The sequence below is a fragment of the Eleutherodactylus coqui genome, chromosome 2 (genome assembly GCF_035609145.1).
Source record: "Eleutherodactylus coqui strain aEleCoq1 chromosome 2, aEleCoq1.hap1, whole genome shotgun sequence".
NCBI lineage: Eukaryota > Metazoa > Chordata > Amphibia > Anura > Eleutherodactylidae > Eleutherodactylus > Eleutherodactylus coqui.
The window spans coordinates 12,311,395-12,330,102 of record NC_089838.1 but is presented as its reverse complement, the minus strand read 5'-3'; the positions used below and the strand labels follow the sequence as shown (position 1 = coordinate 12,330,102).

Here is an 18,708-nt window from a genome sequence, read left to right as displayed (position 1 = left end):
AAAGAGAAATACAAACAATAAAAAGGGGAAGGTGACAGCCATCATCACACCACAAACAACTGCGAGAGGATCCAACACAACAAGGCCAAAAAGACCATTAATTGTGCCCTAGAGAGTCCTGAAAACTCTCCTCCAATTTCAATGTTTTTTAATTCCACGCCAAGTGCTTATTATAGTCTGAACTGGTTTACTTTGCTGTATACAAATCCAATAGTTACCCATAGAAATACCTGTGGCAAAAAGTTTCATGAAGTCAAATGTTATTTAGCCTGATCTGAAGTTTCATGCAAATTCTGATTTTGGGCACATCGGTTTGATAAAGGCAGAAGCCTAACTCCATGCCCCCAAATTATCAAGAGACTACAACCTAATTTTTTGAATTTCCATACATTCATATACTTCACATTGAACCAGTTACTATTTACCTATGTCTATTTGGAACCCTTAATTGTGACAAATAAACACATGTCCAATTAAACACTTGGATTTTGTCACTTTTTGCCGGGATGTTTATAAAGTTTTACTTGCTATTCCACTCCTCACTGCCTGTAGTGCTGTATTAGGGTCAAAGTGCTTTCATTCAGACATAGATAATAATTTAGTGCCTAATAGTGGTAATAATATTTACTGCAGTAATTTGCTTTGGGATGTAGCTACATAATTTGTTAGAAGGCAAACAAATAATATCCATTGTGACTTGAAGTGGGACGCTACTGTAAAAGTACGTAACTACAAGTCAAGAAAAACCTATCCTAACTACAACTCATTTAACAAAGAGCAGTTATGCTGGATTTGGTTTAATAAGAAGATGGAGTCAGGATAGGGAACTAAATAGTTAATTTAGCTTAGTCATTTCATTGTCATAGACCACATAACTGGAGCTGAGCTGAGACAACGCCTCTGAATGGAAGGAGGGGTAATTTCCGGTTCCTCTCATTTGTGGCATAGTTGATAAATATAAAAGTGCTGAGAGTTGAAAAGAAAGGGGGTTGGAGACAGTGGGGAGAGAGCAAGAGAGTCAGAAGCAATGGGGAGAATGTTTTGCAGCCAGGTGAAGCAACTGGCTTCTCCTCTGCCCTGTAACTGGAGACATTTACTTCCAAATTCCAGAGACCCTGTGTGCAGCTAATCAATCACCTACTACACTGAGACAAGCTGGGATTTGTTCTTCAAGACCTGAAATCCTTTCAAGCTGTGCTTTCATCAAGCAGTCAGCACAATTGCACAATTGCAGGCTGCAGAGACGAGATATCCTTCAGACAAGAAAGTGAGTGCTGAAGAATTTTAGGTCATGTTTTCAGGCGAGCAATTGCTGTTAGTCGGAATTGATAGGCGTTTTGTCAGTCATAGTCAGTTTCTATCAATAGCTCTTCCTTATCTCAGGTGCCGGCTTAAATACGTGTGCTAGTCTTATTTCGCTACCAAGATCTTTCAAGTCAGGGACTGGTGTTACATTCACCTAATTTCATTAGTCTTCCATATCCTGTTATCTACCTTCAACTGTGCGGCAGATTGTATAGAGAGCACTGCACTCATCTCCGCCGTGACACGGCTTCTCAGCCACCTATTAGAAACCGCACAGAGAGTGCAGGCCTCTCCCCGCTCGTTGCACGCTACAATGTCAGTTTCGTCCCAATGGAACAGTTGGGCCTAAGTCAAGAGAATGTTTTTGCCAACTAGCACACTGATGTTGACACACTGATAACTAATGCACTAAAAAGATTGTTTCATGGTTGAAAGTTATAGTCTATCTACAGAATAGGGATAACTTTCTGATTGGTGGGGGTCATGGTAACGAGGGCCCCGAAGATCCCCAATTGAACAGAGTGGTGTCTGAGCAGTCTGTTCATTTAAATGAGACTGTTGGAGACCTTCAGTACCTTGGACTTGGCTACCGGCAGCAGTCCCACTGAAATAATTGGAGAGCAGCATGCATACTCACCCACCACTCTATTCACACATGGTTATGAGGCAACCATATTGCTTGAGTGACTGCAACAGCAGCTTCAAAAGTTAGCAGCACCTGAACAAAAAAAATGACTCTTTGACTTCTGTTGGAAAGTGTAGTCAACATGTTCTATGTTATGTGCAACGCAGAGGTCGCTGTATAGGAAGGTGTTGGAGGGAGGTGGAACTGCCTTTGTCACCTATTGTCAGTACGGGGACTGTGTGTTATCAGCTTTCAGTTTTATAATAGAGGTTTCCCCTTTTATTGTAATCCCACTTCTAAAGAGTGACACCTTCCAAACAGGAAGTGGTATCCTATTGTGAGGCTCAGTAGCCTTTGACCACAAATGACAGTAAAGCCTCTAAAACTATGACGAGGGATTGTTACACAGGCTTCTTCTCAAATACCCTTACTATTACATTACTCAAACGGTAGCCTGAGAGAGTTGGCCAGCTACTTTACGGAAAGGTGACCAACCAGGGTATATTTCTGGTAGAAGTAGAATTGGTTCTACTTTAAGGCCTTCTCCAATGTTCCCAATTCTGGGCAACTCTGCTTTCCCCGGACGTTGAAGACCTGGCCTTTAGAATTTGGTTCTCTGAGGGTGTGTTCAGAGCAGAACATTTCCTACAGGAAGACCAATGGCTATCGGCGGATGCATTACTAGAAGTGACAGACAGAGCGCCGCAGACATATTGGCAGACAATCCAACTACGACACATTCTCACCTCTCTCCCCCGGCCCAGCACCTTCGTGCGGCCTAAAACGCGGTTTGAATTCATTTGCAATGAAGAGGGACCCTCCAGACACACACAATCCAGAGTATACAACTTACTCAACTCACAACCGGAGGCACCGCCCCAGGGATACATACAGAAATGGGAAACGGAACTCGGGATCATGTTCTCTCCCGAAGAAAGGGAAAGAATATTCACCATCACGCACTCCTCATCAATATCTAGCAAGATTCATGAGTTGGGATTTAACCCTTTCCAATCCACTGTCTGACCTGTGAAGACATTATGATTTAAGGCTGTACAGCTCCGATAATACTAGACTTCCATCGGGGTTCTCTTACTGTATATTGCCAGCCTCTCTGCTGTCGGAGCCTCTTCAACGTGTCACCTCATGCAGTACTGGCTTTAGCCAGCATATAGCGCTGTTGTATAATGGCAGAAAAAGAGTAAGCCCCCTAGGAAAACCAGAATACAAATTGGACTGGAAAGGGTTAAGATCCTTTCTCGCTGGTACAGGGTGCCCTCCTTTTAATACAATATTTCCGCAGTTCTGCTGGAGATGTGGTACAGAACAGGGTACATTGTTGCATGTGTTCTGGGAGTGTCCGGCATTAGCGAACTTTTGGTCTGAAGTTTGGCGGATTACATCAAGGTTCACGGATCAATCGCTTCCGACATACCACTAGTGATGTCCAAAAACTCTGTAGTGTGCTATTTGGTGGGCGCGGCGAGATCTTGTATCCCTAGACTTTGGAGGCAGGCTGCGCCGCCCACCTTGAACATGTGGCTTAGCACAGTAAACCGGATCATAGAGATGGAGCACCTTACTGCATCCCTTAAGGGTCCACAAGAAAAATTCAGGAAGACCTGGTACCATTGGATAGTGTTTCAGAGTTCAGAGGAATACGGGCAAGTACTCCGCACTTAAGATATCAGACACCCCGCCCCCCTGACCCCTGCTGTTTCCCTCCCTCGCCCCGTTTCTTTTTTTTTAAATTCTCTCTGTGGGTTGTTAGTAAGTCTTCTATATATGTCCTGTCTTTCTGTAAGTACAATATGTGAGAGGGTGCGCTATCAGAAATAGGGTACTGCAAGTGATGCACTAGGGATTACCACCGGGGTCATTACACACGTACAAGGGTTCTCATAAAGCCAGCACTATCACTTGCTATAATCCCACCAAATGAGAAGAACGGAAACATGAGATTCTTCAGTGGTTTTTACTTTTATCTTTCCCTCCTCTCTGTTCCTCTTTTTTTGTTGTTACATATGCAACAGTGCGGCAGAGAGCACTCATGGCTCCGGCTCCCACTGTAAGAAAATGTCTATTTCTGCTATCGTTGTTTATGCAAATCAGTACGAGACAGATGAAGCGATTCCAAATTTTATTTAGCCAGAAGAGAGATGAGAGTAGGAGTATTCTGAAATACCAGACAACACATAACAGCTAAGACAGGAATATGTATAGGACAGCTAGGGTATATTTAGCTAAAAGTTGTAAGATGTTTAAAGAAAATGTTTCTTTTGTAATATTGTAAATGAAAATGGAAATTGGGAAAATGACAAAATAAAGAATTTATATATAAAAAAAAAAATGGTTCTACTTTTTTTCTCTACCCTCATTGAATGTTGCCTTTAAGTTAAACAAGACCAGGGACTAGTGATGAGCGAGCATACTCGCTAAGGGCAATTGCTCGAGCGAGCATTGCCCTTAGCGAGTACCTGCCCGCTCGAGAGAAAAGGTTCAGCTGCAGGCGGCGGGCAGGGAGCGGCGGGGGAGAGCGGGGAGGAACGGAGGGGAGATATCTCTCTCCCTCTCTCCCCCCCCCCCCCCCCCGCTCCCCCTGCTCACTGCCGCTACTTACCTGTCACCCGCGCCGGCAGCCGAACCTTTTCTCCCAAGCGGGCAGGTACTCTCTAAGGCCAATGCTCGCTCATCTCTACCAGGGACCCATGTCCTACAATTGCAGCCTATTGGGTTGCGGTAATTATTGGCTTATACTGGACAAAGTTGATGAAGATGCATCCACTGATCCAAAGGGGATAATTAGCTTTACTGTCCAGCACTTATATCGAATAGCTACAAAAAATAAAAATGTAATCCTATGGAAGCACTCCTATATAATTGAATACTGTAAAAGTCTTGCTGACTGCTTAGTTCTACAACCAACACCCCTAGGCAGAAATAAATTATTACTTCAAGGTCAAACATGGAAGACAGATGGGATATTGGCCCTCTTGGCTTCTCTGCTGCCTTGTATTCATCAGTCAACTCATCATCTATCAAAGGTTTCACATAAAGGGAGATGTACAATATAAACAACTAAACACAACACACCGTTCCATCCCATTTAAGCTCCATTGGACCATGGAAGGTTGTTGGCTATGGTCAAGTCAAGCGGCTGTTGGCCAGATAAAATGCTATTCCTATTATAGTCATAGGAGTCGGCGGGATATTAATAACCACTATGTGAGTAACGGAACATTCTGCAGCTCTTAACAGGCGGTTTTATTTATTTCACATTATCGGGAGTACACTGGGACTCCATAAATAACATGGCAACCCTGTTCTCTGAGAAAATATGGAGATCATTAGTGAAGGCTCTTCAAGGGTGTCCAAAATGAGAGTTCTTTGAAAGTAAAACCCAATGTAGCCCTAATACAATTAGTTGTTCTTGCAATTGATCTATCAAGGATCTCATATCTTCAAAGCTATTCGAGAAGCCAGCAAAGTCTTGGTTTTTGGAACATGACTGGTGAGAAATATAGCTTAAACACATGAGAACGTAATATTTAATATTTGGGCATGGGCAAAAAAAGCACCCCATGATATAATAATTACATGAATGGCTGGAAATGTCTAAGAAGTCTCTGGAATCCAACACAAATTCTCAGATATGAAAGCAAGTTCTTATAGGGTTCTCCAAGACAACACTAACAATAAATTGAAGACATGTCCAATGCTCTTCTATGCTGACTGTTAAAGGAGGTTTGCTGCCAAGCGAGTAGAGGATGCATCTTCACCTACTAAATACCAGCATGATATGCCAATTGGAGGAGCATCCGCTACACTAATTGGGTTGTCTGTCCCATAATAACCCCTTTTGGTCTTTTTGTAACACCAAAAAGGTGAACTGGTTACAAACTAGTCAAGAACTTTCAGCATCGACTGAGTAGAACATGTTCTATGCACCCTCTCGACATAGCTAAGGGCACCACAACAGACTTGTGATCTTCCTCAGAGAACTCACTATCAGACAGGGACCGGCAATACCATATGAGTAGAGTTTCATTTTGGCTTGGTTGGCACTTCGGGGAACGTTATGATAACATTTTACAAATATCTCAAAAGACATTTATGTATTATAGATGGAAGTTCCACCTTCGGGAATTCAAGCTAAAGGAATGCAAACCTCCATTCTCCTAGAAGTTGGATCCTCCACTATCTGACATTTATGTCCTATTCTGAAGGTGAATGTCTTTGGTGGAAAAACCGCTTTAATTTAAAAGGGCGCGAAATCATATATTGCTCGATGTAATCTATGAGTACCAATCTCAGAAGCTAAGGATGTGTAGGAAGAGGGGAATATTTGTTTTCCACTTTTAGACTAAAGGTCCTTTTACATGGCCCAAGGATCGAGCAAGAATGCCCGATCATCCAGCCATGTGAATGTCACTAATCACTCAATGAACATGCAATGATCACATCTTTAAGACCTCTTTCACACAAGCGATTCCTTGCAGCTATTAGCTGTGAGAAAACGTTGTAAAGCATTGGATTCCAGTTCATTCATTTACATGGGCAATTTTTTCTCGCGCCTAAAAACCGCCGAATTGCCGGCGATTTTCAGTTGCAATTTTTCCTTGCAGTGTTGAAAGATAGGACATCTCATATCTTTTGATGGAAATCGCATTGGGCTCCCATAGATTGCTATGGGAGCTGAAAAAAAGGGAGGGGGAGGGAGTTTACCTACTCCGGCTCTCGCTGCAGAAGACAACTGGCTTCTATTTAGCTATTAAAGCTAAACAGAAGTCATTCTGCGGACCGCCGCTGCAGAGTCCATTCATGTGATGCACTCATGTAAATGGACGAGAAAATGCTAATTCAGAAAGAAATTAGATTGCGGCAGTGCTGCGTTGCCGTGATTTTTTGACACAATGCGATCTGCGTGAAAGCAGCACAAAAATGATCGGAAGTAAATCTAACCATGTGAATGAGGGCCGTGCGTCAGACAATGCTAATAATGATGAAACTCTATGGGGATAAACAATTGTAAGAACAATTCTTTGCTCCCCAAATAAAGTCCGAATCAGCGTTGATCAGCGTTCGTTCACTGGAAGGAGCTGCTCCGTGTAAAAGGAGCCTTAGTATTTGATAAGACGACTGTCGGATACGGTAATACAAACAAGGTTCATTAACAGATACTTACAGCTGGTGACTAAAAGGTCTAATTAGTTGTAAAATGGTTGCAACTGCCTCCCAATTACAGTAGGAAGAACAGCTCTGGAGCACAAACTGCTGCTCTAACAGGTCACATTCTGTGCAGACTAGACAAAAAGTGTTCATGAACACATGTAAATTCAATTATGTGGGTGCTTATTATAAGGCCAATGCCAATCATAGAAATAAATAAACCATGTTTTATATATCAATACAGTCCTATTAGATAACACAAAACACACTGCTTACCTTGGCAGGTGCGTTCATCTGTCAGTAACTTGTATCCCTTCTGGCAGCTACATTCAAAGCTTCCGACTGTGTTACGGCAAAAATGGTCACATCCGCCATTATTCACTAGGCATTCATCAATATCTGAAAACAAAGGAATGTCAGACATTATTCTTTAATGCCTTCCAATAATTGCTTCTATAAACTAGAGTAATTAAAGGAACACTTCAGAAAAAACTGATACACTATAATAAAACTAGAGCAGGGTGCGAGGGGGCAGAGTGGGAACAGCCCTTCATGCCCTGCACTAGCTATAACACAGTGTATGGGAGTGACTAAGACATTGTAACACAGTGAATGTGACACTTAGTCTAAGAGAAACCCCCCACCAATCAAGAAAGTTATTCCCCACCCTGTGGATAAGGGATAACCTGCTATTTTGGTACAATCACTTTAAGTCATAACCTGTAGAAAAAAACCTGAAAAAGGTTACATAATCGGACATTTGTGCAGCTATAAAATGCAGCACGTCGTTAGTGTCCGTGTGGCCCCAATCTTCCGGAAACATTAGTATCTATGCGAAGCTGCTCATATATAGTTTCTATCTCGTGGTGAAGAGGAGCGGCGCATAGCAAGGCAACAGGAAAAGATAAGTACTAAGCGTGTAGTCATGTCTGGTTCTCCTATATATGAGGACAAGTACTAGGGGTGTCCTGTGTAGCCATGTCTGGTCCCCTATATATTAGGACAAGTACTAAGGGTGCACTGTGTAGTCATGTCTGGGTCTCCTGTATATTAGGACAAGTACTAAGGGTGCCCAGTGTAGTCATGTCTGGTCCCCTATATATTAGGACAAGTACTAGGGGTGCCCTGTGTAGTCATGTCTGGTCCCTATATATTAGGACAAGTACTAAGGGTGCCCTGTGTAGCCATGTCTGGTCCCCTATATATTAGGACAAGTACTAAGGGTGCACTGTGTAGTCATGTCTGGGTCTCCTGTATATTAGGACAAGTACTAAGGGTGCCCAGTGTAGTCATGTCTGGTCCCCTATATATTAGGACAAGTACTAGGGGTGCCCTGTGTAGCCATGTCTGGGTCCCCTATATATTAGGACAAGTACTAAGGGTGCCCTGTGTAGTCATGTCTGGGTCCCCTATATAATAGGACAAGTACTAAGGGTGCCCTGTGTAGACATGTCTGGGTCGTTTATATATTAGGACAAGTACTAAGGGTGCCCTGTGTAGCCATGTCTGGGTCTGTATATATTAGGACAAGCACTAAGGGTGCCCTGTGTAGTCATGTCTGGTCTCCTATATATTAGGACAAGTACTAAGGGTGCACTGTGTAGTCATGTCTGGGTCTCCTGTATATTAGGACAAGTACTAAGGGTGCCCAGTGTAGTCATGTCTGGTCCCCTATATATTAGGACAAGTACTAGGGGTGCCCTGTGTAGTCATGTCTGGTCCCTATATATTAGGACAAGTACTAAGGGTGCCCTGTGTAGCCATGTCTGGTCCCCTATATATTAGGACAAGTACTAAGGGTGCACTGTGTAGTCATGTCTGGGTCTCCTGTATATTAGGACAAGTACTAAGGGTGCCCAGTGTAGTCATGTCTGGTCCCCTATATATTAGGACAAGTACTAGGGGTGCCCTGTGTAGCCATGTCTGGGTCCCCTATATATTAGGACAAGTACTAAGGGTGCCCTGTGTAGTCATGTCTGGGTCCCCTATATAATAGGACAAGTACTAAGGGTGCCCTGTGTAGACATGTCTGGGTCGTTTATATATTAGGACAAGTACTAGGGGTGCATGGTGTAGTCATGTCTGGTCCCTATATATTAGGACAAGTACTAAGGGTGCCCTGTGTAGTCATGTCTGGTTCTCCTATATATTAGGACAAGTACTAAGGGTGCCCTGTGTAGTCATGTCTGGTTCTCCTATATATTAGGACAAGTACTAAGGGTGCCCTGTGTAGCCATGTCTGGTCCCTATATATTAGGACTGGTACTAAGGGTGCCCTGTGTAGTCATGTCTGGTCCTTATATATTAGGACTGGTACTAAGGGTGCCCTGTGTAGTCATGTCTGGTTCTCCTATATATTAGGACAAGTACTAAGGGTGCCCTGTGTAGTCATGTCTGGTTCTCCTATATATTAGGACAAGTACTAAGGATGCCCTGTGTAGCCATGTCTGGTCCCCTATATATTAGGTCAAGTACTAAGGGTGCCCTGTGTAGCCATGTCTGGGTCCCCTATATATTAGGACAAGTACTAAGGATGCCCTGTGTAGTCATGTCTGGACTCCTATATATTAGGCCAAGTACTAAGGATGCCCTGTGTAGTCATGTCTGGACTCCTATATATTAGGCCAAGTACTAAGGATGCCCTGTGTAGTCATGTCTGGTCCCTATATATTAGGACAAGTACTAAGGATGCCCTGTGTAGTCATGTCTGGGTCCCCTATATATTAGGACAAGTACTAAGGATGCCCTGTGTAGCCATGTCTGGGTCCCCTATATATGAGGACAAGTACTAAGGGTGCCCTGTGTAGTCATGTCTGGTCTCCTATATATTAGGACAAGTACTAAGGGTGCATTGTGTAGTCATGTCTGGTCCCCTATATATTAGGACAAGTACTAAGGGTGCCCTGTGTAGTCATGTCTGGGTCCCCTATATAATAGGACAAGTACTAAGGGTGCCCTGCGTAGTCATGTCTGGTCCCTATATATTAGGACAAGTATTAAGGATGCCCTGTGTAGTCATGTCTGGTCCCTATATATTAGGACAAGTGCTAAGGGTGCCCTGTGTAGCCATGTCTGGGTCTCCTATATATTAGGACAAGTACTAAGGGTGCATTGTGTAGTCATGTCTGGTCCCCTATATATTAGGACAAGCACTAAGGGTGCCCTGTGTATCCATGTCTGGGTCCCCTATATATTAGGACAAGTACTAAGGGTGCACTGTATAGTCATGTCTGGGTCCCCTATATAATAGGACAAGTACTAAGGGTGCCCTGCGTAGTCATGTCTGGTCTCCTATATATTAGAACAAGTACTAAGGGTGCCCTGTGTAGTCATGTCTGGGTCCCCTATATAATAGGACAAGTACTAAGGGTGCCCTGTGTAGTCATGTCTGGGTCACCTATATAATAGGAAAAGTACTAAGGGTGCCCTGTATAGTCATGTCTGGGTCCCCTATATAATAGGACAAGCACTAAGGGTGCCCTGTGTAGTCATGTCTGGATCCCCTATATATAAGGACAAGTACTAAGGGTGCCCTGTGTAGTCATGTCTGGGTCCCCTATATAATAGGACAAGTACTAAGGGTGCCCTGTGTAGTCATGTCTGGATCCCCTATATATAAGGACAAAGTACTAAGGGTGCCCTGTGTAGTCATGTCTGGTCCCTATATATTAGGACAAGTACTAAGGGTGCCCTGTGTAGTCATGTCTGGTCCCTATATATTAGGACAAGTACTAAGGGTGTCCTGTGTAGTCATGTCTGGGTCTCCTATATATTAGGACAAGTACTAAGGGTGCCCTGTGTAGTCATATCTGGGTCCCCTATATAATAGGACAAGCACTAAGGGTGCCCTGTGTAGTCATATCTGGGTCCCCTATATAATAGGACAAGCACTAAGGGTGCCCTGTGTAGTCATGTCTGGGTCACCTATATAATAGGAAAAGTACTAAGGGTGCCCTGTGTAGTCATGTCTGGTCCCCTATATAATAGGACAAGTACTAAGGGTGCCCTGTGTAGCCATGTCTGGTCCCCTATATAATAGGACAAGTACTAAGGGTGCCCTGTGTAGTCATGTCTGGGTCCCCTATATATTAGGACAAGTACTAAGGATGCCCTGTGTAGCCATGTCTGGGTCTCCTATATATTAGGACAAGTACTAGAGGTGCACTGTGTAGTCATGTCTGGTCTCCTATATAATAGGACAAGTACTAAGGGTGCCCTGTGTAGCCATGTCTGGTCCCCTATATAATAGGACAAGTACTAAGCGCGCCCTGTGTAGCCATGTCTGGTCCCCCTATATATTAGGACAAGTACTAAGGGTGCCCTGTGTAGCCATGTCTGGTCCCCTATATAATAGGACAAGTACTAAGGGTGCCCTGTGTAGCCATGTCTGGATCCCCTATATATAAGGACAAGTACTAAGGGTGCCCTGTGTAGTCATGTCTGGGTCTCCTATATATTAGGACAAGTACTAAGGGTGCCCTGTGTAGTCATGTCTGGTCCCTATATATTAGGACAAGTACTAAGGGTGCCCTGTGTAGTCATGTCTGGTCTCCTATATATTAGGACAAGTACTAAGGGTGCCCTGTGTAGCCATGTCTGGTCCCCTATATAATAGGACAAGTACTAAGGGTGCCCTGTGTAGCCATGTCTGGATCCCCTATATATAAGGACAAGTACTAAGGGTGCCCTGTGTAGTCATGTCTGGGTCTCCTATATATTAGGACAAGTACTAAGGGTGCCCTGTGTAGTCATGTCTGGTCCCTATATATTAGGACAAGTACTAAGGATGCCCTGTGTAGTCATGTCTGGGTCCCCTATATATTAGTACAATAAAGTCTCTTGACCCGTTTGGCTCTGTAGAACTGAGTACTGTATATGAGTTTGAGGCATCCTCTCTGTAGTCCTGTTTTTGGGGATGATGACCCCCATTCTCCAAATAGGTGAGAGTCTTGGAAGTGGGACTTACTATGTTTTATTATTGCATATGCTTAGGAATACCATAATTGTCTCAGATGGCAAAACGCTGGTGGCCCTTGGAAGTGGTTAATTATGGCAATGTGGACCTCAAATCAGAAAAAGTTGTGCAGTCCTGGCCTAAAGAAATACTTAATCAGAAAATGACCTATTGCATTAATTACATTTTTATGTTAACCTCTTAAGGACCAAGCACGGAGACACACAGCGTTTGGTCCTGGGCTTTAATGCCGTCCGATAGCAGACGCATGGTGCGGGATTAAAGCCTTTGCTCCTACAATCAAGCAGGGGCAGGTCCGGTCTTCTGCCTTCACCTTTCTATGCTAGATAGCGCTCAACACGTGTTATGAGCTAAAGAGTGAAAGTGGAAGTATTACTTCTACTACTTACGTGACCGCCAGGATCCCCTAGCACAGCAGAGCTGCAGGGTTCTAGCAGACCCTGATCAGCTCTACTAGTGACTATTGTCACTACAGGGGGATGCTTTCCCTGTAACTCGGGCTCCTATGGATGCGGCTCCTATGGATGCCCCAGCTACAGTGGAAAAGTTTGAAATAGAAAAAAAAGAAATACAATGTGAATGACCCCCAGAGGTCTTATATGACGTCAAGGGGACATAGATGGTTAAAAAAAGCTACAAAAATGAGTAAAAAACATTACTAAGTAATATGAAAATATATACCGTATAAAAAAAGAAAATGGGCGACTGCGGAAGCCAACCAAAACCATTGCTGTATGCGCCCTGTATACATATTAAATATCAAAACGTCCAAAACAATATGAGGAACCTATTCCCATACTTTATTTTAACAGGTATATTTTTTGGGGATTTTTACCCCCAATAAAAATAGAAAACGTGAAAAAGTGTTAGTTAAATAAGTGATTAAAAAAATAGACCTACATGTCATGGAATACACCCAAGGGTTCTAAGAGAACTAAGTGATGTGACAGCTAGACCGCTATTTCTAATATTTATGGTTACTATGAAGACCGGGGTTGTACCACTGGATTGGCGGATTGCCAATGTAGTTCCAATATAAAAAAAAGGGGTCCAAAAGAGAGCCTGGTAACTACAGGCCGGTTAGTCTCACTTCAATAACTGGCAAAATATTTGAGGGTTTTCTGAGAGACACAATCCTAGAAAATCTCAAGGAGAACAACGGAATAATTCCTCACCAGCACGGGTTCATGAGGGGTCAATCATGTCAGACCAATCTGATCAGTTTCTACGATAAAGTAAGCTCTAGGCTGGACCTGGGAGAGTCTATTGATCTTGTATATCTGGACTTCTCTAAAGCCTTTAACACCCTGCCGCATAATAGGCTGATATATAAAATGAGACAGCTCGGATTGGGTGAAAACGTGTGTATCTGGGTAAGGAACTGGGTCAGAGATAGAAAGCAGAGGGGGGTAATAAATGGTTCGTACTCTGATTGGGCCACCGTCGCTAGCGGGGGCCACAGGGTTCAGTATTATGTCCCATTCTGTTCAATATATTTATCAATGACCTGATATAAGACAATTAATACAACGAGGGCAATGTGCGACTACAAAAGGACCTGGAGAAGCCGGGGGCTTGGGTATAAAAATGGCAAATGAAGTTCAATGTTGATAAATGTAAGGTTATACACATGGGCAGGAGAAACAGATGTCACCAATATACACTGAATGGGGTACTGCTAGGGAAAAGTGATATGGAAAAAGACCTGGGGGTACTAGTGGATTGTAGATTTAACTGGAGTAACCAATGCCAGTCAGCTGCTGCAGAGGCTAATAAGGTAGTAATAATAATAATGTTTGTTTGTATAGCGCTAACCTATTCTGCAGCGCTTTTAGGCATGGGATAAAGGCAAAGCAATACAACAATTACAATGTGGGGTACATTCGGTTTGAAACAAATGGGTTGGGGGTGGTACATAAGGTGCAAGGGGGGGAGAGGAGGAGCGAGACATGGGGAACACAGGCAATAGGGGATTTCATATGGAAATCAGTTATGAAAAGGCAAACGGGGTGGGGCGGTAAGGAGGAGCAGGGGTAGAGGTCGTATGCGACAGGTAGGGTGGAAGGTGTGGGGAGCTGTAGGGAAGGGCGGGGGACTAGGCCAGGGGGTTTGGTATACTTCCCTGAAGGTCTTGGGGTGCATTAAAAGAGGCATAGAGGCGAGGGACAAGAACATTATCCTCCCATCATATAAGGCACTTGTCAGGCCCCATATGGAATACTGTGTACAGTTCTGGTCACCGGTGCTCAGGAAAGATGTTACAGTGCTTGAGGGGGTTCAAAGAACAGTGACTAAACTAATACATGGAATGAGGGGACTGGAATACCCAGAGAGGCACCAAAACTGGGATTATTCACCCTGGAAAAAAGATGGCTAAGGGGCGATCAAATAACTATGTATAAATACATGAGGGGACAATACAAGGATCTCTCCCATGATCTGTTTATACCCAGGACTGTAACGGTAACAAGAGGGCATCCGCTACGTCTAGAAGAAAGCAGGGTTCTTTACTGTAAGAGCAGTGAGACTGTGGAACTCTCTGCCTGAGGACGTGGTGATGGCAAAATCCATGGAGGCGTTTAAGAGGCGACTACATGTCTTACTAGAGGGCTACAATATCACAGGATATAGACATTAGGTGACCAGTGGGTTGTTAATCCGGATCTTACAGTCAGGTAGGAACTATCAGAGGTTGATCCAGGGATTATTCTGACTGCCACTATGGAGTTGGGAAGGAGTTTTTTCCCCCGATGGGGCTATTTGGCTTCTGCCTCTTTGGGTTTTTTTGCCTTCCTCTGGATCAACAAGGAGGTTGAAACAGGCTGAACTAGATGAACATTGTCTTCATTCAGCCTAACATACTATGTTACTATGTCATGGGAAAAAAATGCAGCAAACGTTATTTTGGTAGTTGAAGCAAAAAAATAAGGCATTAACACCACCACATAGGTAAAATCCCTGGTCCTTAACAGCTTAGTGACCAAGCCTGTTTGCGCCTTAATGACCAGGCCAAATTTTGGAAATCTGACATGTGTCACTTTAACATAGAATAACTCCATAAAGGTTCTGCATATCCAAGTGATTCTGACCTTGTTTTTTCGCCACATATTGTACTTCATTGAGGTGGTAAAAATAGACCAATAGAATTTGTGTGTATTTATTAAAAGCACCAAAATTGGGAAAATGTTGAAAAAAATTGTCATTTTTTTCACATTTTCAATTGCAATATCTCAAATATGTGCGAACGTACAAATTTACTATTGATTATCAACATTTTGAGGAACATTTTGTTTTCCTACAGCAAGCCAAAATTGAAAAGGCTCCTAGGTGTCAGAATGATAGATACCCCCGTAGTGGGCCGAAGTATGTATTTCTGGCCCCTCCATAATTGTCATGTCATGTCTTGTATGTGGATGCACTGTGCAAAGTTTCTTGTCTGCTGTTATGTGTATTGCACAGCTGCAGCATGTGAGAGGTTAATGTCTGAATGTGCTGGGATATGTCTGGGAAAGTATCAATATCTGTCTATGTCTGTACCCTATAAATGTGAGTGATTGGGGTGTGGTGAGAGGGTCCAGGATCTTCAATGGTAGTGAATGGTAGTGAGAGGACTTTAATCCTCATGAGGTGAAGTGATGGAGGAACTGGAAAGGTATCCTGATGTCCCTATCCCAAGAACCTTCATCTGAGAGTGAGGGCTGAGTGGAGAGATGAGTCGGCCGTGCAGTGATCCAAGTGCTGAATCAAGTGAGTGTCTGTGGAGTGACCCTACCACCATCATCCTCCAGAGTGTTCGCCTTCCATAAGCAGTACCTTATAGATAACGTGGACTGTAGGGCCAGTGTCATCCTGTGTCTCCTCCCTGACCTCAAGTCTACTGTCCTACCTGCACTGGTGTGTATTAAATTGTACGCTGTCAAGCTTCAAGTAAATTTTTTCCAGTCTCTGCCCGTTCCCAGGCACTGAGGTACTTAACTTAACTGTGTATGTAGACTTTCTTCATTTAACCGCTGGGTACAAGCTGCGGTGAAAAGGAACAGTGGCGTCACACGTGACAAGTCTTCCAGAGGTAATCACTGTCCCAGCGTACTTGGACTGAGGTTTCATGCGTCCCTCTGGGGAGGAGTCTGATATGAGCCACCGAGACAAGTGCTAACTCTACCCTCTCGGCTCCTCAGCACGGGCCTCGTGTTTGCCCCCCCCCCCCCCCCCCCACGGTGATACCTGCAGGCTCTCGGCAGATTTTAAATTTACTGAACAATTCTTTACTTGTGCGCATGCGTCCACCATTTTGCTGACAGGCGCATGCACCGAAGCTCAGAAAGGTCCAACTGGGGGACAAATCTAAGGACCTTAGGTATGTCATTTTATCTCCCCACACGGATTCAATCAGTAAGCGGAGATGAAACTAACTTTTTAAACTTTTTTTTGTACACTTCTTAACTTTACATGATCACCGTTAGATAACGGTGATCATGTGACCGGGAACTGCATACAGCGGTCCCTGGTCACATCTCACTGCACTCGGCTATCTTTGACAGCCAGGTGCAGGGAAATTTTTAAGGCTCTTAGGCGTTCTGTGTATGTACGCCACATCGACGCATGTGCAGAAGCCTGTGGCAGCTCCAGACTGCCGTGGGACATTACAGAGGATGGGGTGAGTATTTTCAGCTGCCCTCATAGATCCGATCCATGAGGGCATCTGAAACGTTAACTTTTTTTTAAACTTCCAGTGGACACCGGTTATCATGGGCCCAGGGACCAGTTACTGTGGTCACCGGTGATATCTCCTGCCTCCCAGCTACCTTCAGTAGCTGGGGGCTAGTTGATTTTAAATGTCCTGTGCCGAACTTTGCTTCTGCGCATGCGTCGACATTTTTCTTTTGGCGCGCATGCGCTGAAGACAGCGGAGGGTCTGTTCCAGACCAGTTCAATGTGGGACATCGCGGAGGTTGGGGGTGAGTAGTTTCAGCCCCCCTTATGGATGCGACCTGTGAGGGGAGCTGAAAATCTAACTTTTTTAAGCTCTTTATTTACTTTTATGCGATTGGCGCTATCCATTGGATAGTGCCGATTGCATGACTAGGAGGATCCTGCGGTCTGGGATGACAGCTCCAGGTTGTCAACTACCTCCAGCAGCCGGCAGCATGGAGCTGTCACATCCAGAGCCTACAGGATTTTAATAATCCTCAGGGGATGCATGTTTTTACGTCCCTGAGGATTAAAGCCCAGCAGGCTAGGATGTAAAAAGGCAATGGGGTGGCAAAGGGGTTAAAGTGTCATTTCCGAGGCTTACAATTGCTTCACAACCACTCTGTACTTCCCGTTTGTTGCTGACCAGAATATGTGACTACTGCAGCCAATCACTGGCCACAGCTGTGGCCATCTTTAGCCAGTGATTGGCTGCAGCAGTACAATGTCCTTAGTTGCTGCTGACCAGGACGAGTGGTTGTGAAGCAATTTTAAGTTGTGAAAAACCCTTTTAAGTATATTTTAAAATAATTTTAGTGATTTTTTTTGTACATTTTTGTTGTCACAATCTATGGTTTGAAAAAATCCTAAAATCCTGTGGTTGACCCACGGACTAAAAACCGCGGACCAATATTGCACTCCTAAAATTGCAATTTTTGCAAGTAGAAGGCATCACATCACTTTTTTAATAGGCGTTTTCATGCGTGTGAAAATCGCAGTAGAAAAAATAAAAAATTGCGCTTCCATAAAAATCACATTCATTGTGAGTACGAGGGAATTTTTTATTTTTTTTTGGGGGGGGGGGGGGGGGGGGGCTCCCATAGAAAGTAATGAGTGACTCCTCAACAGCATCACCCAAAAGCAGGGCATGCTACGATGTTTTTATTCTCGCGCTAATCGGTGTGAGCGAAAAAAATCACTGATGTAAATTAAGCCATTGACCATCGCTGGGACGACCTGACGGCATCTGCATCCAACAAGTCGTTCTTAGCCCAGTAATAGTCAGACCAGGGGCGTAACTATAGAGGGTGCAGAGGATGCGGTTGCACCCGGGCCCAGGAGCCTTAGGGTGCCCATAAGGCCTCTCTTCTCCATAGAGGGAGCCCAGTACTATGAGTAAAGCATTATAGTTGGGGGCCCTGTTACAAGTTTTGCATCGGGGCCCGGGAGCTTCAAGTTACGCCTCTGAGTCTGACGCTTCCTATTCTCCGTAGCCATCACATTATCATCACAGGTAGGATTAGAATGAAAGGTGCCACTTGTATGTGGATAACACAGGATCCGCCATTCACAATAGCAGATGGTCACAGCACACCTCCTCCTCCTCCCTGCTATTCTTGCTTGGTGCAGAGCACGTAATGGAGTATGATTACTGTCTACGTACAGAATGCCATAAGATAGAACCTCTACCTAATCGTCTGCCATTTGTCACCACTTTACCATCCCGACCCCGCGCTCTTCGCAGCACTCCTCACTCATCGCCTTCTTTGAATTTCCTTCAGAATCTACGGATGGGAACGCTGCACCTCGACAAAAAGCGAAGCTCCAACCTATTGTTTTCTTTTGCTCCAATTCCCACAGAGAGAGATTTTCTAGTGCGGTCTACTATTTACAATAAAAACAGCATATTTCTCCTCTGCCAACTGATGTGTAATATCCAAAA

The 18,708-nt window shown here is 44.1% G+C and overlaps 1 protein-coding gene across 5 annotated transcripts in view; it reads right to left on the bottom strand.

Annotated features, from left to right (window-relative positions):
- SCUBE1 (signal peptide, CUB domain and EGF like domain containing 1) overlaps positions 1-18,708 on the bottom strand; it is a 298,612-nt gene that overhangs the window by 40,210 nt on the left and 239,694 nt on the right. For all 5 annotated transcript variants that reach the window (XM_066590365.1, XM_066590368.1, XM_066590366.1 and 2 more), the window contains one exon: positions 7,376-7,498. In XM_066590365.1, the coding sequence (XP_066446462.1) occupies positions 7,376-7,498 (123 nt within the window). The remainder of the gene's footprint in view (positions 1-7,375; positions 7,499-18,708) is intronic.